Here is a 26,013-nt window from a genome sequence, read left to right as displayed (position 1 = left end):
CCAGCGGGGCCCCGCTGCGGTCCTCCCTGCCCAGCCCAGCCGAATTCACTCCTGGGGCTTTAAGGGGAGGCCTCTGAGCATACGTGCCTGACTGCGTCATTCTCGTGCGTCCAGAGCCTAGATCTCCACGTGGGTTCCGTAGAGAAACTCGCTCTGGACATCATGGCGGGAACCGAGACTGGGGACGCAGCAGGAACCGAGGCCCCACAGCCTCAGAAGCGCTACTATCGGCAGCGGGCTCACTCCAACCCCATGGCGGATCATACGCTGCGCTAGTGAGTGAGAGAGGCAGGGCGAGCAGGGAAACGAGAGGAGGGCAGACTTCTCGGATTAGCCCGGAAAAGCGATCGTGTTGGAATGGTTGGGAGGGTTTAGGGTACGCTTGGGAGGATCGCTGGGTGACATCAGTTTTGTGTGTGGTGGCGCGGGGGTCTGGGTGGGTAAGGTTCGGCAGAGGGCGGAGTTTGCGGGTTGCAGGGGGCGTGGTGTTCTGGCCAACGTCTGGGTAGGATTGCTAGGCTGGGAAGATAAAGAAATTGTTCCTGAGACTACAGTGATGGAGGAAGAATGTAGTTTCCATCTTTCAGTTTCATCTGTGAAATTTAACAAAAGGCAAACTTGGAGGAAAGGATAAATTGGGAGCCTGGGATCCACATGTACACACTACTAAAGTAGATAACTAATAAGGACCTCCTGATAGCACAGGGAACTCTACTCAATCGTCTGTAATGACCTATATGGGAAAAGATTCTTAAAAAGAGTGGTTATATGTATATGTGTAACTGAGTCACTTTGCTCTATAGCATAAACTAACACAACATTGTAAATCAAGTATACTCCAATAAAATCAGTTTTTTTTAAAAAAAGAGGAACTTCCACACAACCCCACCCACACCTTACTCCATCCTCTTCCCGCAGAGAACTTCAGCAAAGACAAGTCCCAGTGCCTTAGGCAGCCAGTCTCTGGGACAAGGGGAACTTGAACCCCAGAAAGGAGAGATGCACAGTCACATCAACCCTGGAAAGGGAGACAGGCGGATCACAGTCATGGGCCCCATGATAGGCCGATGATTCATACTGGGGGTTAAGGGTGGTTTCCATTGTGCTCCCCAGAGGCCAAAGGGCCCACTCTTACAGAATTTTTGAGAAACCCTCCTCTCATGCATCTCCCACCCTCACCCATCCACCCACACACATAGTACCACATCCACAGTGGCGTAACCACATTTCTCTCGTCTTCTCTCCGATAGCCCTGTGAAACCAGAGGACATGGACTGGTCTGAGCTATACCCAGAGTTCTTCGCTCCACTGCCTCAAAATCAGAGCCATGATGACCCAAAGGATAAGAAAGAAAAGAGAGCTCAGGCTCAAGTGGAGTTTGCAGACATAGGCTGTGGCTATGGCGGCCTGTTAGGTAACACTCTGGCCCTCTCTCTGGGGCAAGGAGAGGCAGTGCCTAGGTTCTGCCACCTCAGCAGGTTTGCTGGGGGCCATAGTTGGCCTTTCCCCTTCGGACCAGACACTGCTTGCTGTGACATCGTTGTGAAGAACCTCCACCTTCCCTCTACTCTGGGTCTGTGGCCTTCGCCCAGGAGAAGGGAGGGGGCTGCCTCAAAGCCTCTTAGAACTTGAGTTGTCTTGGTCTGGCCCCGCTTCTGGCTCTGGTCCCTACATGAGCCGTTTCACCTGCCAGGTGCCGGGTCAGTGAGCTGGTCAGCACAAGCGTCAGAGATTAGTCGCTGTGGCCAATGATCCTGAACTGTCTTTCTCGGGGATTCCACCCCTCTCTCCCTTCCCCCTTCCTCACCAGAACTCATTCCTTCTCCAAGATACTATTTTCAGATTTCTCTTATATCGTCTGTGTTGTCCCAGCCATGCATGCTAGACCTCCTTCTCTATGTCGAGCTCTTCCATGGAAATAGCAGCATGAGAGAGAGGAAGAGCATAGTACTTGGTGGCGGGAAACCACGGTTCCAAGTTCCAGTTCTGCCTCTTCTTAGCTCTGTGGCTTCAGCCATTTCCCACACTCAGTTTTATCATCTTTGCAGTTTACCACATAATGTCATGAGAATTAAGTGAGACAATGTGTGGAAACACTGTGAAGACTTTAAAGCATGTGCGAAGACATGTGTATTGCCAGGCCTTCCCACTTCCGGTTCTGGTGACAATTTTGGGGTGTCCCTCAGCCTTTTCAGCACAGAGCTATCCATAGAGGTAGCTCTCTGGCCACACTTTCCGTTCCTGATTTGGGTAATTGCTGATTGAGGCTTCCTTTCCCATGTTGACCCCGCTGTACATCCTGTAAGGATGAGGTTGATTTTATTTCTGTGTCCAGTGGAACTGTCACCGCTGTTCCCAGACACGCTGATTCTGGGTCTGGAGATCCGGGTGAAAGTCTCAGACTATGTACAAGACCGGATCCGGGCCCTGCGAGCCGCTCCTGGAGGTGGTTTCCAGAACATCGCCTGTCTCCGCAGCAATGCCATGAAGCACCTTCCTAACTTCTTCCACAAGGGCCAGGTGGGGCCGGGCCCCAGGGGGTTAGGCTGGTAAGCAGGTGGGGTGTGGAGGCCAGGCTCTCACCATCCTGTTGGTGCTCATCTGTCTCACAGCTGACAAAGATGTTCTTCCTCTTCCCTGACCCACATTTCAAGCGGACAAAGCACAAGTGGCGAATCATCAGTCCCACACTGCTGGCAGAATATGCCTACGTGCTGAGAGTTGGGGTGAGTCGAGAGCAGGAGGGAGGACGGGGTGAGGGGTCTAATAAGGGGCCTTCCAACCGAGAATTCAGTGGGGGTTTGTTGGGGGCTCACCACCATCCCCATCACCCTGCTGCTCGACCGCTCGCAGCGCCCCCTCCAGAGTGACTTTGCCTGTGCAGGGGCTGGTGTACACCATAACTGACGTGCTGGAGCTGCATGAGTGGATGTGCACCCACTTTGAAGGGCACCCCTTGTTTGAGCGTGTGCCTCTGGAGGAGCTGGTAAGTAGGGAGCCTAAGAGAAACTGTGGAGAGTTACGGAAAGATCCTTGCCAGAGTGGTTCTGTCTTCTTTGAATCCAGCTTAATGCCCAGAGGATGGGATGAATGTCTAGGGACCAGGGCAATCTGAAAGATGGGCGAGGACTTACTGGACCCTTCCTTCTCCCAGAGTGAAGACCCCATTGTGGGACATCTGGGCACCTCAACCGAGGAGGGAAAGAAAGTTCTACGCAATGGAGGAAAGAACTTCCCAGCCATCTTCCGAAGAATACAGGATCCCGCCCTCCCGGCAGTGACTCCCACTCCTACCCCTCCTGGTCACTGACTTTGCCTTTGCCTTAGTGGAACCCCATATTTGGGGGACTGGAAAGGAGATCAGGCCCTTGGACCTTCCCAGCCGAGCCCGCTACAGAGAGAGCAGGCAGCAGTCTCTCAAGTTGAAGAGCTGCCCAGGGCAGGACCCTGGAGTTCAGGACTGCCCCAGACGCCTCTTACCTTCTTGCCCTTCCAGTGGCAGCAGAAACCCAAAGCAGCTGACTGGGAAGGTCAAAAGACCTTGGACCAGAAGGGATCCTTGGAAAGAAGTGGAGACTTGCTCTTCCTTAGCACTCCCTTCTCCTAGGAGCTCTCCTTCTCAGCTGGAGTGAGGAATGCAGTTCTCCACTGTCCATCTACACTGCCTGCTAGACTCAGATCACCTGCCTGCTCATGTTTGCTTTATGGTTCTGAGGGTAACATGTATGTGTGTGCACATAACATGCTATGTTTTTGAGGAAAGGCTAGAGTGTGTATCACTCCCATCCTCTCCCTGCCTAAGACTTGACCTGGGGAATTCGTGTTCCCTTTGTTCTTGCTGTCTTTGGAGATCCTGGGTGTGGTGGTGGAGACCCCCTGCCTTCTCCTGTTGACCTTTGCTTTAATTTCAGAGCTGACTGACTAGCGCTGAACCTGCTTGGGGAGGGAGGGGGGCGGGAGTAAGGAGCAAAGAGCTGAACTGGGGAGGATTCTGAGGCTAAAAGTGGAAAGGGGCTGCTGACTAGAACCGCCCCCCCCCCCCCACACACACACACAGGAGACTGCGTCAGCTGGAGAGTCAGAACTCTAGCTCCTCAAAGAGTAAGAGGCAGAAGAGGCACAGCTGGAGCTCTCAGATTCTTGCCTCATTGGGCTGCACCTTTTCTGTACCTGAGAGCCCTTGTTCTGTCCACGAGCCCAGAAAAATCTCTCAACTTTTCTAGTTTGCAATAAGTTTCTTCATTTCTGCTCCTCAAGTCTCATATTCCTATGGCTGGTAGGACAGGGCTTGTTGACCCAAAAGACCAACCCCGTCTCCTCAAGGAATAAAAATGAAGGCTCCTGAAACCATTTTAACCCATGATCCCACCTGTCCTCTGTCCAGTTGGGAGCGGGGCGGGGAAGGGGGCGGCGGCCGTCGCAGGGATAGGGGCAGGGGGAGCCATGTGGCAGTGCAGAAAAATTCTGCTCAGGTACAGAAAATGTGCAGCCCTAAGAGGCAAGAATCTGAGGAGAGCTCCAGCTGTGCCTCTTCCGGCTCTTAACTCCTTGAGGAGCTGGAGGTCGGGGAATTCCTGAGGAGGGCCCCGGGGGGGCGGGGATGGTGGTAGTGGTGGTGGAGCGGGCCGAGCTCCCTGGGGAAGTGGTGGGAACACCAGAGACCGAGTCTGTATCTTGGTCAACTAAACCTCACCAAATAGACTTTCTGAGGAAGAGATCTTTAGGCTGATGGACTAGGGCACCAGCCCAGGAGAAACTGAGGCAAGCCTCGCCTCCCCAGAGGGTCATGGTAACATGAGACCCAAGGGAGCTGCCTTGGCCGCTCCAGCCCCGCCTGCTGTTTCTGGGTGCTAATCCCCAGCATTGACCACTCAGGAGAGAGGATTGGCTGAGGAGCTCGGGGAGGGGGCGTCGCCACTACCGCGCCCAAGAGTTAAATAGAGGCCGGGCAAGATGCTCTGGAGGAGCGAGCTTTGGTGGGTTCCGGAGCCAGACCATGACCCAGACCCTCAAATTCGCATCCAGAGTGTTCCATCGCGTCCGCTGTCCTGAGCTGGGCGCCTCACTGGGCTCCAGAGGCTCCGACTCAGCGCCCCGGGTTTTGGCGGACATCCCAGGCCCCTCCACGCCCGGCTTCCTTGCGGAGCTTTTCTGCAAAGGGGGGCTGTCACGGCTACACGAGCTGCAGGTAGAATGGGGCGCCGTTCCCACGACTGAAAGCTGGGGAGGTTGGCTTCCACAAACCCTAGTGCCGAACGTAGCAAGGAGGGCCGGTGGGAACGGATGCCCATGCGTTACGGAAAAGACGAAGTTGGGACTGGGGCCGGTGGCTCCCGAGACGCGGAGTCCTCTGGATACCCCGCGGAGGAGTGCGTTCAAAACGCCCCTTCTCGCGATGCAGGCGTCTGGAGGCTCGCAGATCCAGAACAAGTGCGCGGGAGGCGGGACTCTCTTAAAGCTAGTACGCTCCTATACCTTCAGGAGGGGCTCGTCCTAAGATGAACAGTCCACGGGAGGAGACTTTAGGGATTTATCCGCCCAGGTGGTGAAAGAGAGGTGCTGAAAGTCAGCTTTGCGCCCAGCTTCTCCGTTTTGCCCATCACACCCAGACTTACTAGGGATGGGGAGTGAGGGAAAGGAGAGGGGTTTGCAGCATCAGAGCCATACACCACTTGGGAGCAGAAGCTCCCCTTTTCATACCCGAAACAGCGCCCTTGGAGTTGGCGCAGGCCAAGCCGGGACCTCCCGGCCCGGATCTCCAGGTCCGCCGCTCGCATTCTCCCAGGTGCAGGGCGCCGCGCGCTTCGGGCCGGTGTGGTTGGCCAGCTTCGGGACGGTGCGCACCGTGTACCTGGCGGCCCCTACGCTCGTCGAGCAGCTTCTACGACAGGAGGGACCCCGGCCCGAACGCTGCAGCTTCTCACCCTGGACTGAGCACCGTCGCCGCCGCCAGCGGGCTTGCGGATTGCTCACCGCGTGAGTCCTCTGGCCCCAAAGCCCCCGACGTCCAGCTGCTTTCCTCCCTTGCGGCCCGGTCTGGAGACAGTCTGGGGAGGTGGAGGTCGTTCTCCCCAACCTTCTGGCAAATCGAGGTTCCCACCCCAGTCCGTTTCGCTCAAGCTCAGGTGGAGCCCGGCTCTCGTGCTTGTTCACCTCTTTATCTTTTGAAGCCGGAATCTTGGGGACTCGCGGAAGGGGCTGAGGCACCAGGATCTAGATGCAAAGGAAGATTCTGTGACTCAGCTTACCCAGGAACCCAGGCCCCTCCGGGGCAGGAAATGAGTAATGAGGAGGGGGGAAGGAAAGCGGGTGCCGGCAGGATCAGGTTTCTGTTCTCCTGAGGGAGAAGACGCTATCCCTCTCCTGGCCACCCCAGCCCGACACGCTCCATCTCCAGCGCCACTAGCCCCGTCGGGTCGCCTCTCCACACCACCGTCTGCCCTGATGCGCCCCCTCTCCGCACCCCCGCACAGGGAAGGGGAAGAATGGCAGAGGCTTCGCAGCCTCCTGGCCCCGCTGCTCCTCCGGCCTCAAGCGGCCGCCCGCTATGCCGGGACCCTACACGGCGTGGTGCGTGACCTTGTGAGGCGACTGCGGCGCCAGCGAGGACTGGGCGCTGGGCCGCCCTCCCTGGTTCGAGACGTGGCGGGAGAGTTTTACAAGTTTGGACTGGAAGGTGAGTCCCAGGACTGGAACACGCGTAAGAGGCACCTGGGCCAGGTCTCGAGGTGCCCTGACAGCGCCCCCTCCCGGCCAGGCATTGCTGCGGTGCTGCTGGGCTCCCGCCTCGGCTGCCTGGAGGCAGAGGTGCCCCCAGACACAGAGACCTTCATCCGCGCGGTCGGCTCGGTGTTCGTGTCCACGCTCTTGACCATGGCGATGCCCAGCTGGCTGCACCGCGTCGTGCCCGGACCCTGGGACCGCCTCTGCCGAGACTGGGACCAGATGTTTGCATTCGGTAATGCACAGACGGGTTGGGCTTCCCGGGTGGGCTGGGCTTTCCAGGTGGCGCTAGTGGTAAAGAATCCGTCTGCCAGTGCAGGAGACATAAGAGATGAAGGTTCGATTCCTGGGTCGGGAAGATTCCCTGGAAAAGGGCATGGCAGCCCACTCCAGTATTCTTGCCTGGAGAATCCCTATGGACAGAGGAGCTGGCGGGATATAGTCCCTGGGGTCACAAAGAGTCAGGGACATAACTGAAGCGACTTAGCAGGCACACGCACAGCAAGGCACAGAAATGAAGTGGGGATGGGGGAACATAAAGCTGTTCCCAGGTGGTGAGGAACACCTTGTCCCCGTCCGCACAGCCCAGCAGCATGTAGAGCAGCGAGAGGCTGAGGTAGCCATGAGGAACCAGTCTGAGAAGTCTGAGGAGGACATGGGACCTGGGGCACACCTGACCTACTTCTTGCTCCAGAAAGAGTTGCCTGCCGCGTCCATCCTGGGGAATGTGACGGAGCTGCTTCTCGCTGGGGTGGACACGGTGAGGTTCTCCCTCTGTGTTGGGAGCCCCACTTTCATAGCTTAACCTCCTCCATCTTGGGGCTATTTCCCTGCCGCTGGAAACCCACTGTGGTCCTCTAGGCCAGCTTGGCTTAGCACCTCCTGGGGTCCAGACTGCCTCATATCCTGCCCCCTATGCTGGGTCCCCACTCTCAACACCTCTAACGCTTCCCCCTGTCCCCGCAGGTGTCCAACACTCTCTCCTGGGCTCTGTATGAACTCTCCCGGCACCCCGAAATCCAGACAGCACTCCATGCTGAGATCACAGCTGCCTTGGGCCCCGGCTCCAGTACCCAACCCTCAGCCACTGCTCTGTCCCAGCTGCCCCTGCTGAAGGCCGTGGTCAAGGAAGTGCTAAGGTGAAGGGGCAGGAGAGGAAAACTAGAGAAAATGCTGGGGGAAGGCTGGGGAAGCATACAGCGGGTGGGAGTTGGGAGAGGGGATGCAGGAAAATGGTACTCTACCCTTGGCCAAGAATGGGTGTGGAATTTGGGTGGCAGGAGAGGGCTATAGCCCGTGCTTCACCTTGTTGTCTCCCTTTTGTGCTCTGCCATCCAGACTGTACCCTGTGGTACCTGGAAATTCCCGTGTCCCAGACAGAGACATTTGTGTGGGTGAATATATCATCCCCAAAAATGTGAGTAGAGCCTATGGGCCCCTCCTGCTAAGCCATCCCTACCTTGGGACTGGTCCTGTTCTCAGATACTCTCCATAAGCCCTTCAAACCCTTTCCTTGGCCTGGGTGCCTCTCTGGGTTATAATGGGGCAGTAGAGAAAAGTAGCTCCGGAAAACTTCCGAATCACAGTCAACCAGAACCTGCCTTCCTCCCTATCCATAGGTCCTGTTCTCTACCACCCTCCTGGCATTCCTGGGCCAAAATTGACAAGTTTGTTTTCCTCCCTCACCAGACGCTGGTCACTCTGTGTCACTATGCCACTTCAAGGGACCCTGCCCAGTTCCCAGAACCAAATTCTTTTCGTCCAGCTCGCTGGCTAGGGGAAGGTCCAGCTCCCCACCCATTTGCATCTCTCCCCTTCGGCTTTGGCAAGCGCAGCTGCGTGGGGAGACGCCTGGCAGAGCTTGAGCTGCAAATGGCCTTGGCCCAGGTGAGTGATCTAGATCTTCTACCTTCCCCAGAGCAGAGAGCTCTAAAGCCATGATCTCTCCTTCTGATAGTCATTTTTTATTGTTGTTCAGTCACTCAGTCATCTCTGACTCTGCAACCCCATAGACTGTAGCCCACCAGGTTCCTCTGTCCATGGGATTCCTCAGGCAAGAATCCTAGAGTGGGTTGCCATTTCCTTCTCCAGGGGATCTTTCTGACCCAGGGACTGAACCCACATCTCCTACTTGGCAAGTGGATTCTTTACCACTGAGCCACCTGGGAAGCCCTCCTGATAGGCATATGGAAATATATAAGACTTGGGAGACCTAATCCTCTGAAATATGTCAGTCCCATCACAGGCCTGGAGGGTGAGGGTTTTTGGACTATCTTTTTCCCTACCATAATCTCTTACCCTCATTGACTAAGACATCCCCTAGTAGCCACAGGCGCCATTCCAACACTGACCATCCTAACACTAATAATGCCTATTACCAATCAAGCCCACCATTGTAGACCCCTCCATAGTGATAGCCTTCTTCCTCCCTTTCCAGATCTTGATCCACTTTGAGGTACAACCTGAGCCAGGTTCTGCCCCTGTCAGACCAATGACCCGGACTGTCCTGGTACCTGAGAGAAGCATCAACCTACAGTTTGTGGACAGATAATATGGTGGAAGCAGACTGTCATTACTGTTTCTCTCATCATAGGGGTTTATTAGGCATGAGACCAAGAGATGTATGTTTCTCTGCAGTCTGTCTGGTTAGAGAGACCATAGCAAAGTGCTTGAAGCAGCCCTGACCGACGTAGGAAGTATGTACCTGGCCTGACCCAGCAAGCCTTGAGAAAACCATGACCCATTAACCTGCTTAGCCCTTCTAGTCATATCATATGCGTCCTTCAAGGGCCAACTTCAATTTTAACTAATCATGCTGGGTGGCCTGACGGAGAATTCAACCACTGGCCTTTTGGAGCTTCACAGTGTTTACCGATGCTGCTGGCTAAGCACTTGCCATAGCCTGAGCTGTGTGTGTATCTGGTCTGCCCCTGGTTGATCCTCTGTTGTTGCCTGTGAGCTCTTTGAGAGGAAGGATGAAGCCTTATTCTGTCTTCATACACCTTGCCAGGGCCTGTCCCTGACTGGAACACCATGTAGACTCTCAGATTCTATCTGGATGATGTGGCAGAAGGGACAAGCAGCTTACCAGGCTCTGTCTACTCTGCTTCTTCCTCATCTTGCCCCTAGCAAGGTGAGTCTATCCTCACCTGGGTTATGATTTTTTTAAAAGCTCTCCTTGGCTCTCTGGTCACTATTAAGTTTGCTTGCCCCACCACTTAGATCCCAGGCAGAGATGTCTTTGGACCGAAGTCCTCCTTTTACATATTGAAGTTTTTTAAATACTGTTTTCAAATTAAAAAATTGCTTTGAATGTTCCATCCTTGACTTTTGACTGACTTATTTCCCTCACTTCCTACAAAGACCTGGAGGTAAGACCTTGACCCAGATTCCCTACTTTGGTTTCTCAGGTCCCTGAAGTGACCACCCGCAGGGCCCCCCGCCCCGCCCCCACTGCCTCCATAACAATGGGAGGTCTAGATACTTGGGAGAAAGGTTTGCATCACAAACCCAGACACATTTCTATCTGTGGGAACAGCCAAGTCTGGCTGCCTGTAAGAGATTGAGGAAGGGTAGTGTTGAAAAGTAGCTTCAAGGGCTAGGCTGTTAAAAGGGGTGGGGAGGGACTTGCAGAGATGGTTGACTGTCTGGTAGATGAGTGCTTTTGGAACCTGGACTGCCAGGACTAAAAGGACACCTTAGCATGGCCACTCTGCCCTCTTTAGAGATGTTGCTCCAAGGTAATTTCCTTCAGAGAAAGATAAGGATACAGACAGAGAGGTGATGTCAGAGAGGATGAACGCCAAGTGTGAGGGTGGCTAGAAGCCCTAGGGCACCAAAGCAGAAGAGGAGTGGGCCGCAAGAGTCCCTGTTCCCCTGAGTCAGCACTCTCTGGCCCCCCCAGAGGCTGGACTCAGTTCTCTACTCGTAATGTATATAGATTAACTCATCTTCCATACAAATAAATCTCTCAGCACCTTCCCTGCAGCGCCTTTTGTAGCCTAGCTTACCCACCCCATGTCAGGACTTGTCCTCCTTCTTCCTGCTCCCCTCCATTCCAATTAGCAGATGGAGACGGAGATTTCACTTCACACTTCCTCCTCCTCTCACTACCTCAGCCCCTGCCCTAGACATGGCTCCCTTCCACAGAAACTCCATTAGCCACTAGCCTTCTGGGGGTTATCTATTTATGTTAAGATCTACAGAGGGGTAAGGGTATACCCCCAACCCTGTTCAAAGACCAAGGTTTAGTGCTTTTACTGCTCCTCCTCTCAGCTCCTTCTCAGCTGTGTTCTCAGTCTCTAACCCTACTCACTATCACTAGCTCAACTTGAACCTAAGTGACCTGATTTGGGGCAGTTCTGAGCTTAGAGGGAGAGTAACTCCCCACTTCCTCTCAGACCCTTTCCCCTGGAATCAGTGGTCAAGATTTTTCACATTCACACTCCTCATGGGAAAGTAGGCCTGCTCACTTGAGAAGGGCAGCAGACCTTCTGACCCTTTCCTGGACAATAATCCTTTAAAGGTGGAAAAAGGAGAGAGGACAATATAGATTGCCAGTCCCAACCTCCATACCTATACCTCCAATGGTCCTGAAGGGGAGGGGAAAATGCTGTCTCACTTAGCCCTGTTTTAGGACCCAGCACGGAAATGGACAGTGTGCTTGTACATTAAGTGCCTATATTCTTGGTTATATCTAAGCCTTTATGTGGGGCCATCAAGGGGGAAAGCTCAGGCTTGGCACAGGAAACCCCACCTGTGTCATACCTACCTAAACCCTATCTACTTGGATAAGAACTAGGAGTCACTTAGTTTTGCTGTCTCCCTTCTGGTTCTCACCAGCTAGTCTGTGAAAGGCAAATCAGTGAAGTCTGGTCCTTCTGTGTCCCCAGGTGGAGAATGTGGAAGGTTATCTTTCTGGGGAAACTATTTCCCACTGGAAAAGTTGGGGCGGGGGGATAGGGCTCAGCCTGTTTTCTCTTCACTTGAATCCCCTCTGAGGTTGGAGGTGATACACTTCAACACTTCCAGGTTACTCACACCCAAGTACAGCTTTGATTCCTATATTCCCAAGCGAGTCTGGGTGCCAGCACCATGGACAGCGGCTGAGACCCCTTTTGGAGAGGGATTGGGGAGGACCATTTCCTGGGCAAGCATATGTGACCTTTAATAGAGAAACATTCCCAAAACACCCCCAGGGAGAAGACAAAGCAGAGCCTTCCCTGAGAGGAGGACCAATAATAGGAGAGGTCTCTGGATCTGACTTAAGCAATGTTATGAAGTAATTATTTTAATTGCTGATGAATAGTTCACGTAAAAGACACCATCCTTCATATAACACATAGCCCCAAGGCCGCAAGAGAAAGGGACCAGGCATCATGCTGGCATCTTCATCAGTCCTTCCCAAACCTTTTTCAGCCCTCTACGTGCCTGCCTCCAAGCACAAGATCTTCCAGTTAATATCAACTAGCTGGGGCACACCAAGATCAGACCTGTGGCCCTGAACAAGGGAGCTTAAACTGGGGCTGGAGACTCATAACCCTGGGAAAGTCTGTCTGTCTCACTCCAAAAGAGTCCAAATTCACTTCACACCACTTCTCCTGGTGAGCACGTTACCTAGTAGGGATTGATAGAACCTGCAAGATTCCCTGAACAAGGACTGCTCCAGCCCCCAATGTTTAGGGGATTGGAGGAGCTCTCATTCTTGCAAATAACCACCATCCTTCACATTTGCAATGTCTATTTCCCCTCAAATTTTCCGTATCTATTATGATACTTAACACAAATTTCCAAGACTCTGTGTAACTCCAGTTGAAAAACATTTTGGAATTTGTAAATCAGCTATTATTTGAAATAAATGCACCATGAACTAGTCTAGAAATCTTTTTATGCCATCACTGATTTTCCCTACAATGGCATTCAACCTGTCCCTCATTTATCCTCAATCCAGCCCTATGAGGTAGACAGGAAAACCACGGTGGGGAGACTTTTTTTCCAAATCACAAAACACCCAGGTGTCAGGTCCACCCCTGAGATGCTTCTGAGCGCTGCCACCTAGCAGCCAATGTGAATTATTCACCACCAAGTGGGAGTTACACCTCCAACTCAGAAACCACTGCTGCATTTGGGATTTGCAACCTCTGCAGAGAAACTTCCCCACACCTCCCAAACCTCCAGAAAACCCCCAGATGAGAAAGGAGTCTCCAAGTGCATATAAATGATTCTTTATGCCCCTCCCCCCATGCAATGGGGGGGTGGAGCACAGGGAAGTACCCCCGCCCTCATGCAGGGAACGGGAGGTCAATGTATACTAGTCTTATTGCCAGCTGCCCTATGGCCATGGGGTAGGGAATGGGGGGGTCTACAGCCCCTTTCTTCTGGCACTGGTCCCCCTTCACCAAGTCACCATAGTGGAGCTGGGGGGCTGGAGGCCCTAGGAGCTGAGGTAAGGACGGTTCTCTAGGGAAGAAATGATGCTCTCCCCACCTACCCACTGGCTGCCCCAGGATGAGTGTGAGGGGCTGTCAGTGGGGGCTGGAATGTATCCAGGTGTCTCTACCCAGTGGGCAGTAGAGGCCAGACAATGTCTCCAGCTTGAAGCTGTCCACAGAGATCCTCATTGGTGGAGGCAGTGTGCCCCAAACACCTTGTCCAGGTGGTACCTCCAGCAGCCATGACAGCTTATCTCTGGCCGATGCACTGACTCAACATCCCCACTCCTGGAGTTCAGCTCAGACCGTGGTGACCCTCATGACAACCTCACGGCCAGAATTGGAACTGGAACGGGCATCTGGTGGCCGCAGCTGTCCAAGGAGATGCAGGATTGTGTAGCCACAGCGCTGAGGCAAGAGCGTCCGCATGCGCTGGGCAGCCGGGGGGCGGCTGGTGGCCCCAGTAGGGGGGCCCGTCCGTGAGGTCCTGGGGCCCGGCTTCCCTGCCGTCCCTCCCCCTGCATCTCCTCCTATGTCCTTGGTCTTGTCATAATTCAGGACCTTCCACTGCTGGTTTACTGCCTGCCAGCGCTTGAAGATACGGTAGACGGAGGAGCCTTCATGGACGATGAGGCCTGAGCAAGAGGATAAGAAGTCCAGAGTCAAAAAAAAAAAAAGAAGTCCAGAGTCAATGCTGCCCAGACCTAGACCAGAGGTACTTAAGCCAACATTTCTCCAGGGGGGCGGAGATAGGGTTGCAAAGGGCCTGGAGAAGCAGGGAAGGGAGAGACACCAGGATTGCCCTAAAGGTTCTCAGTGGTAGAAAACGTGGCCATGAAACTGAGGGAATGGGCAGGGAAAGTGATGTGTGTCAGTTGGAGGAAGATGCTGGGCAGGTGAGAGAGAGGTGCCCTCACCTATGCAGACGACATCCATGAAGCCGTACATGCCATAGCAGATCTGAAAGAGCAGATCTTGCCGTTGCCACTTGGCTGAAGGGCTAAGTGAGGACCAAATGAGCCAGGAGATGCTGGCGACGAGGAAGAGTGAGCCCAGAACTATGGCTGCAATCTGGACCTTCTCGATGACCGTCAGGGAGATGGCCTGCCACTGTATGGGAGAAAAGGCTCCAAAAAGTCACAGAAAGAGATGGAAAGCCAGGTTAGGGTTGCCCTTATTAGGAGGATGCACCAGGAGCCTTCCTGAAATGCTTCAGGTAGGACTAATAATCTGTCTTCTCTGTGCCTTGATCAAGTCTAGAATGTGGCACTTCTTATATTATTTGAGACCATTTCCTGTCTTATTTTAGAAAGGCATGACAGACCACTGCTCTGAAATCAGATCATCTAGGATCTGAATTCCAAATCCTTACTCACTTTCTGGCTGAGTAACTTCGGGCAAGTTTTAAAATTTACTTGTGCATCAATGTCCTCACTGACTTAAAATGTAGATACTAATGGTACATAATTATTAGGATTAAAAGAGTTAATACACACCAAGAACTTGACACATAGATCACTCTACATGTATGATTCTAGCAGTAACAGCAGCGCCACTGCCTTTTCCTCTTTTGTTGTCCCAAGGCCTGGCACACAGGTGGCACCCAATAAATGTCTTTGTGAGTAAACGAAGGAAGGGAGATATTTATAGACAGGAGATTATGATAATGGAGGAGAGGGTGACTTTGAAGCAAGAGTAAATGGATGAAATAAGCTGCCTGGAGGGTCCCTGATTCTAACTGCTGAAAGGCCCTTGCCCCAGTCTCAGAGTGCTCCCCTTATACTTCACCTGCAAGGGGTTCTTGGTGCTGATTGCCAGGACCTGGTACTTGAAGTAGCAGAGCTCACAGCTCCAGGAGCCCCTCTCGCTGATCCAGCGGATGAGGCAGGGCTGGTGAGTGCAGCGCACTGAGCCGTCGCAGCGGCAGGGGCTCAGGAGCTCCCCCTGGTGGAAGAGTAAGGAGAGTCCCTGTCAGCTATCGCCACCCGACCACAGTCCTCTCCACTCGAGAGAGAGAAACCTCTTCTCCAGGTGTCTCCTACCTTAAAAATAAATAAATAAATAAAAATCAGGCCTTTCAACCAAAACAAAGCAAGACGCTAAGGCTACAAGCCCAAAAGAAAAAAAATTTAGAGTTCAAGGTAAACTTCCTGGACCCAATAGAAGAGACCAGAGAAGGGACGGGGAGGGGGTAGTTGGCTGGTAAATACTGGGTCTTCTCTGTTACTAGAGTTTGAGGAGGGTGCTCCTTAAGCCACCCCTTAGGATCTGGAGAAACAGAAGTGCGAGCTTCTGAGCCATGCCTTCCTAACCCATTCCATCACTGTAAAGTGTTTCACAGATGTGGTGCGGACTGGGATAGGTTACAGTCCTCAGGTTCCAAGAATCTGAAAGGAAGATATCCTAAGGTTGGGAGTGGAAGCTGTTCCCCTTTAATCAAAGTAATTTCTCAAGACAGGAAGAGACACCCCCTTGGTACTATCCCGGGACAACTTTGTCCATAACATTTAAACAAAGAATATTCTTTGGAATGAGAAAGAAAGTTGTGGAATGGGAAGTGAAGAAAAGTGCCCCACGGAGAGAACTACTGAGGCAGGTGAGGGCACCGGCTGGGCGCCTCCGTTCAAGGTAGAAACAGAAGCATTCTCCTGTCTGCCCACCTCCCAGCCCTCAGCCTACAGAGACCCTGGGGTGAGAGAAGTGGGGGAGAAAGGCTGTCTCGGTTAAGCCGCGAGAAGGATTTGGGGCCCTCCCAGGAGAAAGCCCCACCCCTTCCTGGAGACCCCTGATCCGCCTCCACCCCAAATCCGCGCCCTGAAGTCTCCAGCCAAGCCCCTCAACCTCACTCCATTTCCACCCCAGGTCCCTGGGTCCCGCCCAGCCTCCTCAGGCCCCGCCCCCTGCTCCCGGTCTCTCCGGGCGCCCCAGGTGCGCGCCCCAACCCCTCCCCGCCCCGCCGGGTGCCCAGGCCTGACCTGCTCAGGGCCTTGGAAGCAGATTCGGCACTGAGGGGTTCGGAGCCCGCTGTCCAGGCTGCTGCTGAGCGACAGGGCGTCCAGAGCGCCCGGGGGCGGCGGCGGCGGCGCGTGCGGCGGCGGGGGTCCGGCCCGCGGCTCCTTGTCGCCGGCCAGGCCCCGGGCTCTCGGCTCTGACCCGTAGTACTCCTCTTCGTCTCCGTCGCCGTCCCGGGCCGAGCAGCCGGCGAAGGGCGCCCAGCCGCAGCCGCCTCCCCCGCCCCCCCGGGGCTGCGGCTCGGCCCGGGGCCGCCCCCCGCCCGTCAGCACCAGCAGCTTCAGCTCGTTCAGGAACATGCGGAGCCGAGACTTGAGCATCGTCCGGGCGCCGGGGGGCGGGGGGCGGGGGGCGGCGTGCAAGGGGGGCTCTCGGGCGGCGGGGGGAAGGGAGAGGACAAGGCCGGGAAGGGGGCGCGCGCTAGAGAGCCAAGCCCGGCTGGGGTCTACGGGGCCTGCGAGAGCCGTTCACTGCTGCCACCGCCGGGACTCCGGGGTTTGCGGGGCCGAGAGGGCTGGCGGCCCGGGGGCGGCGGGGCGGGCAGCCATGGCCGGGGCAGGGGGCGGGGTGGGGGTGGGCTCAGGGTGCCGCGCCCCGCGGGTCCGGGTCCGGAGCGGGCCGGGCCCCCGGGGTTACGAACCCCGGTCTTCCTGCGCCGGGGCCGCCCCCCATCGCCGTCCTCCTGGCCCCAGTCCCGCTCCGGCTCCGGCTCCGGCTCGGCCCGTGCGCTCGGCGGTGGCAAATGGCGGCTCCTTCCGGCGGCGGCGGCGGCGGAGACCCCCCCGGAGCGGCGGGCGGGCGGGGCGGGAGGGGCGGGAGCCGGGGAGCCGGTGAGGGATGGAGGGAGGGGCGGGGCGGGGAGGGGGAGACGAGGAGAAGTGGCCGCGGCTGCGCATCCCCGCCCTGCCCCGCACGAGCAGGTGTCCCCAGAGGCGGGGGCGAGTGTGCGAACCCGGGGGAGGGTGGAGGGAGGGGAGTGGCCAAGGAAGGGGGATGTGCACACGGGTTAGAGATTAGGTGTGTGAATGGGGGTGGGGGGGAGCGGGTGAGGATGGAAGGTGAGTGGTCACAGACGCAGGTGCACCAGGGAGGGAGAGGCTTGTGCAAAAGGGAGTGTGCAAAGAAAGCAAGCTAAACAAGGGTCCGAGGTGAGTGAGCAAGACATGGGCTCAAGCAATAAACACTTTTACACAAAAGACTGAAAAGTGTGCACAGTGTGGGGCTGTGGAAGAGATGAATGTGTAAGGGGTGGAATTGGATTGTATGAAAAACAGAAGTGTGTAATTGTGTGAGGGAGGTGAGTGAGCAAAGGAGCGGAGTGTTAAAGGGGTGAGTCTTTCCTGGTATTCCCCTGACCCACCACCACTGCACTGAAGTGAACCATACCTAACACACACACACACACACACACACACACACACACACACACACGCACACGCGCACGCGCACACACATGCTTAGCTCTTTGTTGTATGGGGGCTCTCGACCCTGAGAACCAGTTGTACCCTCTTATTCCTTATTTCTACCTTACAGTTACATCCTGCTCCTCTCCTTATCAATGCTGTGGGAAAAGGAATTCCAGGGAAGTTCATTGGGTCAAACACACTGGGGGAAAAATTAATTGGTAAAAAAAAGTAACAGGAAAAGGGAGGGTATGTAATCAGGGACAGACTGCCAAACTAAAGATCCTCAATAGAAAGTGATTAAGGAGAGTAATGCTCTTACAAATCATTCAAATATTTTGGATGGATGGATGAATTAATCAGAAAAAGGGTCTGGAACCCAAGCCAAGATGGAGGATGACTTCTATTTTAAAAACAGTGAGCTTATGTGGAGGGTGAGGCTAAAGTGAGACCTTGCTGGGGTAGGATGAAAGTTTAACACACTCAGAGAAACTTAGCCTTCCAGAGGTTTACAAACCCACCAATCCTAGCAAAATAGTCAATGAAACATTCACCTCACAAGCCCCTTAATCAGTTAGCACCTTGGGATTTTTCTTACCAGAATTCCAGTTGCCTTTGCCAGCAAAGGCCCAGGACTACAACTATCAGAATGCAAACAGGGGAAATCTGTACTGACATGTCTTCCATTTCGCCCTGGAGCATGGTTTATATGAATCTCAAGCTTGAACTCATATCCTCAGCCAGATGATTAAGGAGAATAGAAGTTAGGGCACAAGGAGAGCAAATAGAACAATAGAATGGTTTCAGATTTTAGACAGTTTCTCATAAATGAGAAACCGATCCCTTCTTTTCCTTATTCCCATTCTCTCAAAGGGTTGGGAGACAAAGAAGTTGGAGTCAGTAAGACAAGGGAAGTCAGAGAAACTTGCCTGTTGTCTACCTAGATGTCTGTGAGCAGAGGTTGTTTGGGAAAAGTCTCTTAGGACAAGGGCTAGGAAAGCTTGCCATAGGGGAAAAAAGAGAAACGCAACAACCCCATATAAGGAGTCACAAGGTTTGCAGAAGGGAACGCTCACTTTCATGCAGTGTGGTGGTAACTTCCTTGCTCATGCTCACTCCTATGTCTATCTGTATGTGATGTATATAATATCATACACACATGTCATACCATCTTACTGCAGAAAAGAACCTTAAAGGTCAAGTATTCCTCTTTCCGGCTCATCAATAACTTCTCTGTCAGAAGGTATCTGGTCTCTGCTTTGGAAGTTGGGAAGAGGGGACGACATTATCTTGCCACACGTCCTGTTGGATTATTGTACTAACCTGTCTTCCATTAGTCCTTTAATCCCAGTTTTGTCCTCACATGGGCAGTCCCTTGGACTGCAAGGAGACCCAACCAGTCTATCCCAAAGGCAATCAGTCCTGAATATTCATTGGAAGGACTGATGCTGAAGCTGAAACTCCAGTACTTTGGCCACCTGATGCAAAGAACTGACTCACTAGAAAAGACCCTGATGCTGGGAAAGATTGAAGGCGGGAGGAGAAGGGGACGACAGAGGACGAGATGGTTGGATGGCATCACTAACTCGATGGACATGAGTTTGAGTAAGCTCCGGGAGTTGGTGATGGACAGGGAAGCCTGGCGTGCTGTAGTCCATGGGGTCGCAAAGAGTCAGACACGACTGAGCAACTGAACTGAACTGGGCACCGTCTACTCCCTATTTTATATGACCACATATAAAATATGTGACTATCTTTATAGATAACCTTATCACTAGTTGAAAAAAAGGTCAAGTGTCTGAGACTCGAAAAAAAATTAAAAAAAGAAACCCCACATACACACAGGAAGCAAGGACTCAGTAAACATTTGCTGAATGAATGAATGCAACAAAGACACAAATGAAAACATGTTTTCCGCTGGCGATGGACGATGGAGCAGAAAGACCACAGGACCACCTCCCGTCCCTCGACCCACCTCCCCGCTTAGAGAGAGTGAGAGAAGGGTAGTGAGACTCAGGCTCGGCCTGCAGCCGGGAGCTGGGAATCCTGGGTGGCCCAGGTTGCCATGGCACCGCATTGGACTCCACCCTCTCTCTTCTCCCGCCCCTCCGCTCCAGCCAGAGTTAAGGCAGCCAGTCACGTGCCCTTCAGCGTAACCACACCTCTGCTCCTCCAAGCAATGTCAAACGGTCACGTGTGATAGCAACAGATCATGTGGTTGCCATCTCTCCTCCGCCTCTTTCCCCTCCTCGCCCCTTTCTCGTTCAAAGCTGCTTCTCGGCTGCCCCTCTGCGCATGAGTAGTCCGGTCACGTGGTCCGAACGTCCGGCGTTCGCCCCGCCCCTCCAATTTCCGCGCGCCTCTTTGGCAGCTGGTCACATGGTGAGGGTGGGGGTAAAGGGGGCCGCTCTAGCCTGCGGCCTGTGTCTATGGTCGGGCCCATAGCGTCCAGCTGCCCAGGACAGACCTCGAGTGTATGGCGCTGCAGGGACCGGCTCCGGGGTCCGGATAACGGGCCGACCCCGCAGCTCCTGACACGGGGCGAGGTGAGTGTAGCCCTTCTCAGGAATGGGGACCATTCTCGCCCTCCACTGCTTCCTACGCGGGCTGGTTATGGAAGGGTTGCTCGAGGGCGGGAAGTGGGGCAGGATGTGATAATGTTCCTTTGTGGCCGAAGGGAGGTGTAATTTCAGGAACTGGGTGTCGGGTCTTTGATGTAGGGGGTGTGTCGTATGGGATTTCCCTTGTGTGGGGCTTGATGGTCCCCAAGGAAAATGCATCTTTGAAAAAGTTATGGGGCCTCACGTGGCTGAAGGGTTTGGGTTTAGTTATTGTGTTACCTAGGGGGCTGCCCTCAGGGAAGTTTGGGAATGCTGTTGATATTGTCTTTGTGATGTCTTTCGTGGGAGTCACTTTGTTCCTGCAGGCTCATTGAGCCTCTGTGATTGTAGGGTCTTCTCTGGTCTGAGAATGGCTACCTCCCGATATGAGCCAGTGGCTGAGATTGGTGTCGGTGCCTATGGGACAGTGTACAAGGCCCGTGATCCCCACAGTGGCCACTTTGTGGCCCTCAAGAGTGTAAGAGTCCCCAATGGAGGAGGTGCTGGAGGGGGCCTGCCCATCAGCACCGTTCGGGAGGTGGCCTTACTGCGGCGTCTGGAGGCTTTTGAGCATCCCAATGTTGTCAGGTGAGAAGATGGAAGCATGGGAGTGGGTCGTGAAAGGAAAAAGACAGCCTAACCTATAGATGTAGAGTGGTGGTCAGAAGAGGAGTGGGAACCCTGAGGAAATAGGGGAGGCCATGTTGGGTCCAAGACCATTGGTCAGTGAGTGACCACTTGTTCTGGCCAGGCTTATGGACGTCTGTGCAACAGCCCGAACTGACCGGGAGACCAAAGTGACCCTGGTGTTTGAGCATGTGGACCAAGATCTCAGGACATATCTGGACAAGGCACCCCCACCAGGCTTGCCAGTGGAGACCATAAAAGTAAGTAGGGTGGGCAGACACTGAGAGGTAGCTTGAGACCATTGTGGTAGTTTCTGTTGTAATTTCAGGTGTGGCACCTGGTTCTCAGTTTCTCTGTACTTCCCCCTTCCAAACCAGGATCTCATGCGCCAATTTCTAAGAGGCCTGGATTTCCTTCATGCCAACTGCATTGTTCACCGAGACCTGAAGCCAGAGAACATTCTGGTGACAAGTGGTGGGACAGTCAAGCTGGCTGACTTTGGCCTGGCCAGAATCTACAGCTACCAGATGGCACTTACACCTGTGGTCAGTAGAATGATGGTGGCCAAGATGGGATCTGGCTGGGGGAGAAGAGTGATTGCCCATAGCAGTTGAGAAGGAGTGTGTTTTTTCATGTGCTTTGCAGTAACTTGCAGGACTCTCATCTGCACTACTTATTCCCATCAGGTTGTTACACTCTGGTATCGTGCTCCAGAAGTTCTTTTGCAGTCTACGTATGCAACACCCGTGGACATGTGGAGCGTTGGCTGTATCTTTGCAGAGATGTTTCGTCGAAAGTATGGGGCCCAAGTATCCCAAACATTTTGATTTCCCAAGTCTTTTATTCATAAACCACACTCATACCCTGCCCGCTCTTCCACTTACTACTGGCTACCTTGTCCATAGCCAGAAACTCTGAAATGTTCTGGAATTAGGAATTTCGTAGCCCTTTATTCTCCACACCCTAATGTTTTGAGCCACTAAGTAGTTATCTACCACCCTGTCTTTGAAAGACTGCTACTGGAATGAATGTCTCTTTTCACCTTAGGCCTCTCTTCTGTGGAAACTCTGAAGCTGACCAGTTAGGCAAAATCTTTGAGTAAGTGACCTGCAAGGGGAAGAACTTTGCATTCCGAGTCCTTCTGTTTCTGCTGAGCCCTTGACAGCAGCTGGCTCTGCCCCTGGAGATGGGGGCTGGAAAAGGGCCCTCCTGACCAGAATTCTCCTGTTCCCCATAGCCTGATTGGACTGCCCCCAGAGGATGACTGGCCCCGAGATGTCTCTCTACCCCGAGGAGCCTTTTCCCCCCGAGGGCCCCGCCCAGTGCAGTCGGTGGTCCCTGAGCTGGAGGAATCTGGAGCACAGCTGCTGCTGGTAATAGACTCAGGCATGGGCACAGGGCGAGACTGCAGGGGGATATCCCGTGTTTGTCACTCAGTCGTGTCAGACTCTTTACAACCCCATGGACTGTAGCCCACTGGAGTGGGTTGCCATTTCCTTGTCCAGGGGGTCTTCCCGACCCAGGGATTAAACCCAGGTCTCCTGCATTGCAGGCAGTTTATTTTACCACTTGAGCCACCAGTAGGGGGAAATGGAGCAAGATAAAAGGAACCCAAATGCATTGTTGTTACTGAGACTTGTTAGTGAACGGGCTGGTTTTTATTACTGTTTTGAATGGCTGTCCACAAGAGGGATAGAGAAAATCACCCATTCTAGGTATTGTTGGGGGTAAGCAGGAGTCTTTTTTGTTTCTTCCATGTTTTCTGACATTTGTGTCCCTTCTCAGGAGATGCTGACTTTTAACCCACACAAGCGAATCTCTGCCTTCCGAGCCCTGCAGCACTCTTATCTACACAAGGCAGAAGGTGACGCAGAGTGAACAACAGAATGGCTGGAACAGAACCAAGGCGAGAGACACCAAATTTCCCTTCTTTTGAACACTTGAGTGGAGAGCCCCACCAATGAGAAGGCAACCTCTGCCTTCATCTCTGAAGCTGTGGAGACTCCTCCTCCAACTTTTTACAGACAATATTTTACTGCCTTAACCATATTCCCCTCCCACCCTTCTTTTTGAGGCTTATCTTTATCCTGTGTCCTTACACCAAGGGATATGTCCCTTGTTCTCCCCTTCTTTATACCTTTATATCGGGATCCTTTTTTATACAGGACAAACAAAACAAAGAAATACGGTCTTTTTTTTTTTTTTTAATGTTTCTTCCTCTGATTGGCTTTACTGTTTGGGGATTTGGAAAAAACCATTTGGAAGATGGAACTTCCTTGCAGATTCTCTTTAGGTCACAGGGTCAGTGGAGCCCCTCTACTAACAAGAGAAGAAAAGGCATTTACATGGCTTCTTTGATTATAGAGTTTAAATGGTTTTTATTTTTATATTTACTGAACTTCCCCAAACCAGGTCCTCCTTATTACAAGAGTTCTTGGTAGTTTTCTCTCTGGATCTGTCCCTGATTTACCTTGGAGCAAAGATGTGTTGAGGTGGTCCAGCATATGGAAGGGAGAAGAGGGGAAACAGCCAGGAATGACTCCAACCCCCATCCCATCTCATGTAATCCTGGAAACTTCCCATATCCCTTAGGGAGAGAGGAAGGAAGAAGGGTTTTTCTTTATTCCTTATAATCTTTCTCCCAGCAAAACATATCAAGGCATAAAGCCTAACTGTTCAGTCATCTTTAGGGAACATGGCAAAGGCCCTTTCCTTTTTCTCAAAAAGGGCTACAGACCCCAAGTTTTCCCTAAGGGGAAGAAAAAGCTTAGGGAGAGCAAACAGCAGGAAAGATGTCAGAAGGATCCAAAGTCTCATAGAAAGGCACTGGGGTTGGCTCGAGGATCCTTCTGATTCCGAAATCTCATCGCTAGCCAAACACCAAGGATCTGTAGCAGCAAAGAGAAAAGAGATAAGCACGAACTATGAATTTCTGGGGCTAAGATTTGGAGGTGTACAGAAGGGATATAAGGGAACTAGAGAATGTTACCTCTGTGAAGCTAAAGAAGAGTCCAACACCCCCCAGGATTTTCAGGGCTTCATCTGAATGCTTAAGAAACTTTTCTCCACACATCTGACATGTGGGGCTCCGGCTCTTGCAGACCTGAGCGAAAAACACACATATGCATGTTTGGAGGATGCAGAGTTGCTATGGTGCTCTATCGTAACTATGGCGAATGACCCTAGGAATTATTTTCCAGTTCCTGATTAGTATCCTATAGACTGGACTCTTCACTTGGCTAATTCTCTAGAATCTGTATCCATCCCCCAACTCCTACCAGCACACAGCCCCAATACAAGTGAGCTGCTAGAGACAGGCAATCACATTAAGCTCAAATCTGCCAATTTGAGCATTGGCCTTAGCCAGTTTTCTATCACACAAACCACCGCCACCCCCCAACCCCTCCCATGCCAGCTCACTGCAGTGCAGAAAGCATAATCTTGTTGATCCAGGGTTGTAAGGTTGAACAAGCCACAGCAATCAAAACTTCTTTCCAGTTCATCCCGGGTCTTGTTGCTCATGACCCACCAAGAAGCATTGATGACATCTGTCTGGAGGATATAGGCAGAAGGAAATCATTTGATGCTAATCTTATGAATCCCCTAACATTTTGATCCCAGGTCCAGTTTCAATTTCCCTTTTTAAGCAGAGTTAATGTCCTTGAAAAGCAAAGGTGCAGACACAGTTACCATCCACTTCCTTCTGGATGGTCCTCACGGTCAGTTAGCCAGACATCCCAAAGGAAGCAAATAGCTCTGGAAGTAGTGGGTCTAAGAATGATCTTTGGGGCCAGACTGAGAGTAAAGAGTCAAGAGGTTAGAGGGTGGGGAAAAAAAGTGAGTACTTGAAAGGGCACCTTCTTACCTGTTTGCTTAGGTTAATAGCCAGACATGAGCAAGAGATTCCAAACTGGAAGATGAAGACCAAACCAAGGATGATCATGTACTGAGAGGAAGAGTTATGGAAAAAAAAAAAAGTCCTAGATTCCTTTATGTTCCACCTATAGTAACAATCTGATCTAGTCAAAGAACTTACACAATTATGTCAGTTGAAAACAAAATCATTGGCTTTTGTTTCATAGAGTATGGTATAAGGGAGGGCAAGGAGACATATCCCCCGAACACTGGAGGTCTCCTACCCTCCTTTCTAACTTCCTAGCTAACAGTCCTCCCAAGAGCCCTGGTGCCCCAATCACTTCAGGTCAGGATACAAAGAAAAGCAGTACTTGGTGGTGGTTGACAGCACCTACCAGTCCTGCAACCGCGATGAGAAGAAGGAAGACTCCCACTGCAATGACTCCTCCGATGATATGGATGCTGGACACCAGACCCAGGCCCTTAGCCCATGCAGCCACTCCAATGAGCAATAAGCCTACCAGCTAAGGAAAACAGCAGGATATATCTTAAAAGAATTTCAGTGTGCATCACCGCCAATGGTCAAGGTGAGAGCGGTGGCTGGACAATAAAGAACTGAGTTTTGTGTGAGTGAGAAGTACTACTACCAGGACCAGGACCATCCCTGGGCACTCCTCCCATCAGAGGTCAGAATGGCTGGAATAGGGTTGAGAGGCGGCAGGGAGCGTAAAGTCTATGAATATAAAACGGGACATTTAGCTTCATCCATCACTTCCATTTGGGAGAAGCCTAAATTCAGAAGAGGGAGGGCTGGGCCTTTATCCCCACGATGAGCCTTCACTTCATCACCTCCCCAGCCCTAGATAAACCCTCTGATCACCGGAAGTCTCCTCTCTTCCCACGGAAGTCCCTAGGAATTCCCTCTTCGCCGGAAGTTCCCGGGAATCTTCCCGGAACCCCTAGTACATCCCTCTCCCCATCCGAAGTCCCCTAGACATTATCTACATTGGCCTTTCCGCCCTGGCGCTTCCCCCCACCTCCAAAACCTCACCATGTAGACCACGTTGAGCGCGCAGAGCGCATTCTTGGAGCAGGCAAAGCCTCCGCAAACCATCTCCCCAGCTTTGGGGACCCAAGTGGTCCCAAGGACTTGGGGGGAGGGTCTCGCGGACGGTCTTGGACCCCGACAGCTTCTGTCTCTTTAAATCGAGTCCAGCCAAACCCAGTCCTCTGCGCCTGCACCGTCCCACCCCCGCCTTTGGATTGGCGAAATTTGGGACTAATCTAGGACGTCGGTGTCCTGAATGCCAATCAATCTGCATCGCGTCACTGACCCGCCTGCCGGCCCCTCCTTTAGGTTCT

General features: G+C 52.9%; 5 protein-coding genes across 8 annotated transcripts; 3 read left to right on the top strand and 2 right to left on the bottom strand.

Moving 5' to 3' along the window:
- Positions 1 to 23: 23 nt before the first annotated feature.
- On the top strand, positions 24 to 4,350 carry METTL1 (methyltransferase 1, tRNA methylguanosine). 3 transcript variants are annotated; one of them, XM_070370506.1, is made up of 6 exons: positions 24 to 275; positions 1,251 to 1,414; positions 2,360 to 2,520; positions 2,613 to 2,726; positions 2,885 to 2,986; positions 3,155 to 4,350. In XM_070370506.1, the coding sequence occupies exons 1-6, from the start codon at positions 163 to 165 to the stop codon at positions 3,308 to 3,310; spliced, it is 810 nt and encodes a 269-aa protein (XP_070226607.1). In that variant the 5' UTR covers positions 24 to 162; the 3' UTR covers positions 3,311 to 4,350. The 3 variants fall into 3 exon arrangements, with proteins under 3 accessions (XP_070226607.1, XP_005901724.1, XP_070226608.1); XM_005901662.2 differs by having other exon boundaries at positions 2,336 to 2,520; XM_070370507.1 differs by lacking the exon at positions 2,885 to 2,986 and having other exon boundaries at positions 2,336 to 2,520.
- A 304-nt stretch (positions 4,351 to 4,654) lies between these two features.
- On the top strand, positions 4,655 to 10,462 carry CYP27B1 (cytochrome P450 family 27 subfamily B member 1). The gene is made up of 9 exons (XM_005901663.3): positions 4,655 to 5,188; positions 5,786 to 5,976; positions 6,474 to 6,676; positions 6,758 to 6,958; positions 7,308 to 7,483; positions 7,690 to 7,862; positions 8,062 to 8,140; positions 8,413 to 8,610; positions 9,161 to 10,462. The coding sequence occupies exons 1-9, from the start codon at positions 4,997 to 4,999 to the stop codon at positions 9,272 to 9,274; spliced, it is 1,527 nt and encodes a 508-aa protein (XP_005901725.1). The 5' UTR covers positions 4,655 to 4,996; the 3' UTR covers positions 9,275 to 10,462.
- A 2,469-nt stretch (positions 10,463 to 12,931) lies between these two features.
- MARCHF9 (membrane associated ring-CH-type finger 9) lies at positions 12,932 to 16,997 on the bottom strand. The gene is made up of 4 exons (XM_005901719.3): positions 16,130 to 16,997; positions 14,943 to 15,098; positions 14,072 to 14,264; positions 12,932 to 13,789 (listed from the first exon to the last, which is right to left on the bottom strand). Exons 1-4 carry the CDS (start codon positions 16,484 to 16,486, stop codon positions 13,455 to 13,457), a joined length of 1,041 nt encoding a protein of 346 aa, XP_005901781.2. The 5' UTR covers positions 16,487 to 16,997; the 3' UTR covers positions 12,932 to 13,454.
- A 2,930-nt stretch (positions 16,998 to 19,927) lies between these two features.
- CDK4 (cyclin dependent kinase 4) lies at positions 19,928 to 23,297 on the top strand. Of its 2 annotated transcripts, none has more exons than XM_005901664.2 (8): positions 19,928 to 20,115; positions 20,521 to 20,757; positions 20,921 to 21,056; positions 21,174 to 21,341; positions 21,483 to 21,592; positions 21,844 to 21,894; positions 22,034 to 22,169; positions 22,582 to 23,297. In XM_005901664.2, exons 2-8 carry the CDS (start codon positions 20,540 to 20,542, stop codon positions 22,672 to 22,674), a joined length of 912 nt encoding a protein of 303 aa, XP_005901726.1. In that variant the 5' UTR covers positions 19,928 to 20,115; positions 20,521 to 20,539; the 3' UTR covers positions 22,675 to 23,297. The 2 variants fall into 2 exon arrangements, with proteins under 2 accessions (XP_005901726.1, XP_070226600.1); XM_070370499.1 differs by having other exon boundaries at positions 20,496 to 20,757.
- Positions 23,155 to 25,899, bottom strand: TSPAN31 (tetraspanin 31). Its single transcript, XM_005901665.3, has 6 exons — positions 25,703 to 25,899; positions 25,008 to 25,175; positions 24,662 to 24,742; positions 24,217 to 24,348; positions 23,786 to 23,899; positions 23,155 to 23,684 (listed from the first exon to the last, which is right to left on the bottom strand). Exons 1-6 carry the CDS (start codon positions 25,763 to 25,765, stop codon positions 23,610 to 23,612), a joined length of 633 nt encoding a protein of 210 aa, XP_005901727.1. The 5' UTR covers positions 25,766 to 25,899; the 3' UTR covers positions 23,155 to 23,609.
- Between the last annotated feature and the right edge of the window lie 114 nt (positions 25,900 to 26,013).

The sequence above is a fragment of the Bos mutus genome, chromosome 5 (assembly GCF_027580195.1).
Source record: "Bos mutus isolate GX-2022 chromosome 5, NWIPB_WYAK_1.1, whole genome shotgun sequence".
NCBI lineage: Eukaryota > Metazoa > Chordata > Mammalia > Artiodactyla > Bovidae > Bos > Bos mutus.
The sequence above is the reverse complement of the archived record's forward strand: the minus strand, read 5'-3'. Positions and strand labels throughout refer to the sequence as shown.

What these genes read in the sequence shown, in the direction of transcription:
- CDK4 (XM_005901664.2), top strand. Translation starts at nt 20,540, where the DNA reads ATGGCTACCTCCCGATATGAGCCAGTGGCTGAGATTGGTGTCGGTGCC. An exon ending in TGCCAGTGGAGACCATAAAA is followed by an intron (nt 21,057 to 21,173) that starts GTAAGTAGGGTG and finishes CTTCCAAACCAG; the next exon opens with GATCTCATGCGCCAATTTCT. An exon ending in CAGTTAGGCAAAATCTTTGA is followed by an intron (nt 21,895 to 22,033) that starts GTAAGTGACCTG and finishes TGTTCCCCATAG; the next exon opens with CCTGATTGGACTGCCCCCAG.
- METTL1 (XM_005901662.2), top strand. Translation starts at nt 163, where the DNA reads ATGGCGGGAACCGAGACTGGGGACGCAGCAGGAACCGAGGCCCCACAG. An exon ending in TGGCTATGGCGGCCTGTTAG is followed by an intron (nt 1,415 to 2,335) that starts GTAACACTCTGG and finishes TTCTGTGTCCAG; the next exon opens with TGGAACTGTCACCGCTGTTC. An exon ending in CCTACGTGCTGAGAGTTGGG is followed by an intron (nt 2,727 to 2,884) that starts GTGAGTCGAGAG and finishes TTGCCTGTGCAG; the next exon opens with GGGCTGGTGTACACCATAAC.
- CYP27B1 (XM_005901663.3), top strand. Translation starts at nt 4,997, where the DNA reads ATGACCCAGACCCTCAAATTCGCATCCAGAGTGTTCCATCGCGTCCGC. An exon ending in GCTTGCGGATTGCTCACCGC is followed by an intron (nt 5,977 to 6,473) that starts GTGAGTCCTCTG and finishes ACCCCCGCACAG; the next exon opens with GGAAGGGGAAGAATGGCAGA. An exon ending in TTACAAGTTTGGACTGGAAG is followed by an intron (nt 6,677 to 6,757) that starts GTGAGTCCCAGG and finishes CCTCCCGGCCAG; the next exon opens with GCATTGCTGCGGTGCTGCTG.
- TSPAN31 (XM_005901665.3), bottom strand. Translation starts at nt 25,765, where the DNA reads ATGGTTTGCGGAGGCTTTGCCTGCTCCAAGAATGCGCTCTGCGCGCTC. An exon ending in ATTATGCTTTCTGCACTGCA is followed by an intron (nt 23,900 to 24,216) that starts GTGAGCTGGCAT and finishes TTTTTCGCTCAG; the next exon opens with GTCTGCAAGAGCCGGAGCCC. An exon ending in TCTTCTTTAGCTTCACAGAG is followed by an intron (nt 23,685 to 23,785) that starts GTAACATTCTCT and finishes TTGCTGCTACAG; the next exon opens with ATCCTTGGTGTTTGGCTAGC.
- MARCHF9 (XM_005901719.3), bottom strand. Translation starts at nt 16,486, where the DNA reads ATGCTCAAGTCTCGGCTCCGCATGTTCCTGAACGAGCTGAAGCTGCTG. An exon ending in GCTTCCAAGGCCCTGAGCAG is followed by an intron (nt 15,099 to 16,129) that starts GTCAGGCCTGGG and finishes CTCTTCCACCAG; the next exon opens with GGGGAGCTCCTGAGCCCCTG. An exon ending in CATGGATGTCGTCTGCATAG is followed by an intron (nt 13,790 to 14,071) that starts GTGAGGGCACCT and finishes CCTCTTGCTCAG; the next exon opens with GCCTCATCGTCCATGAAGGC.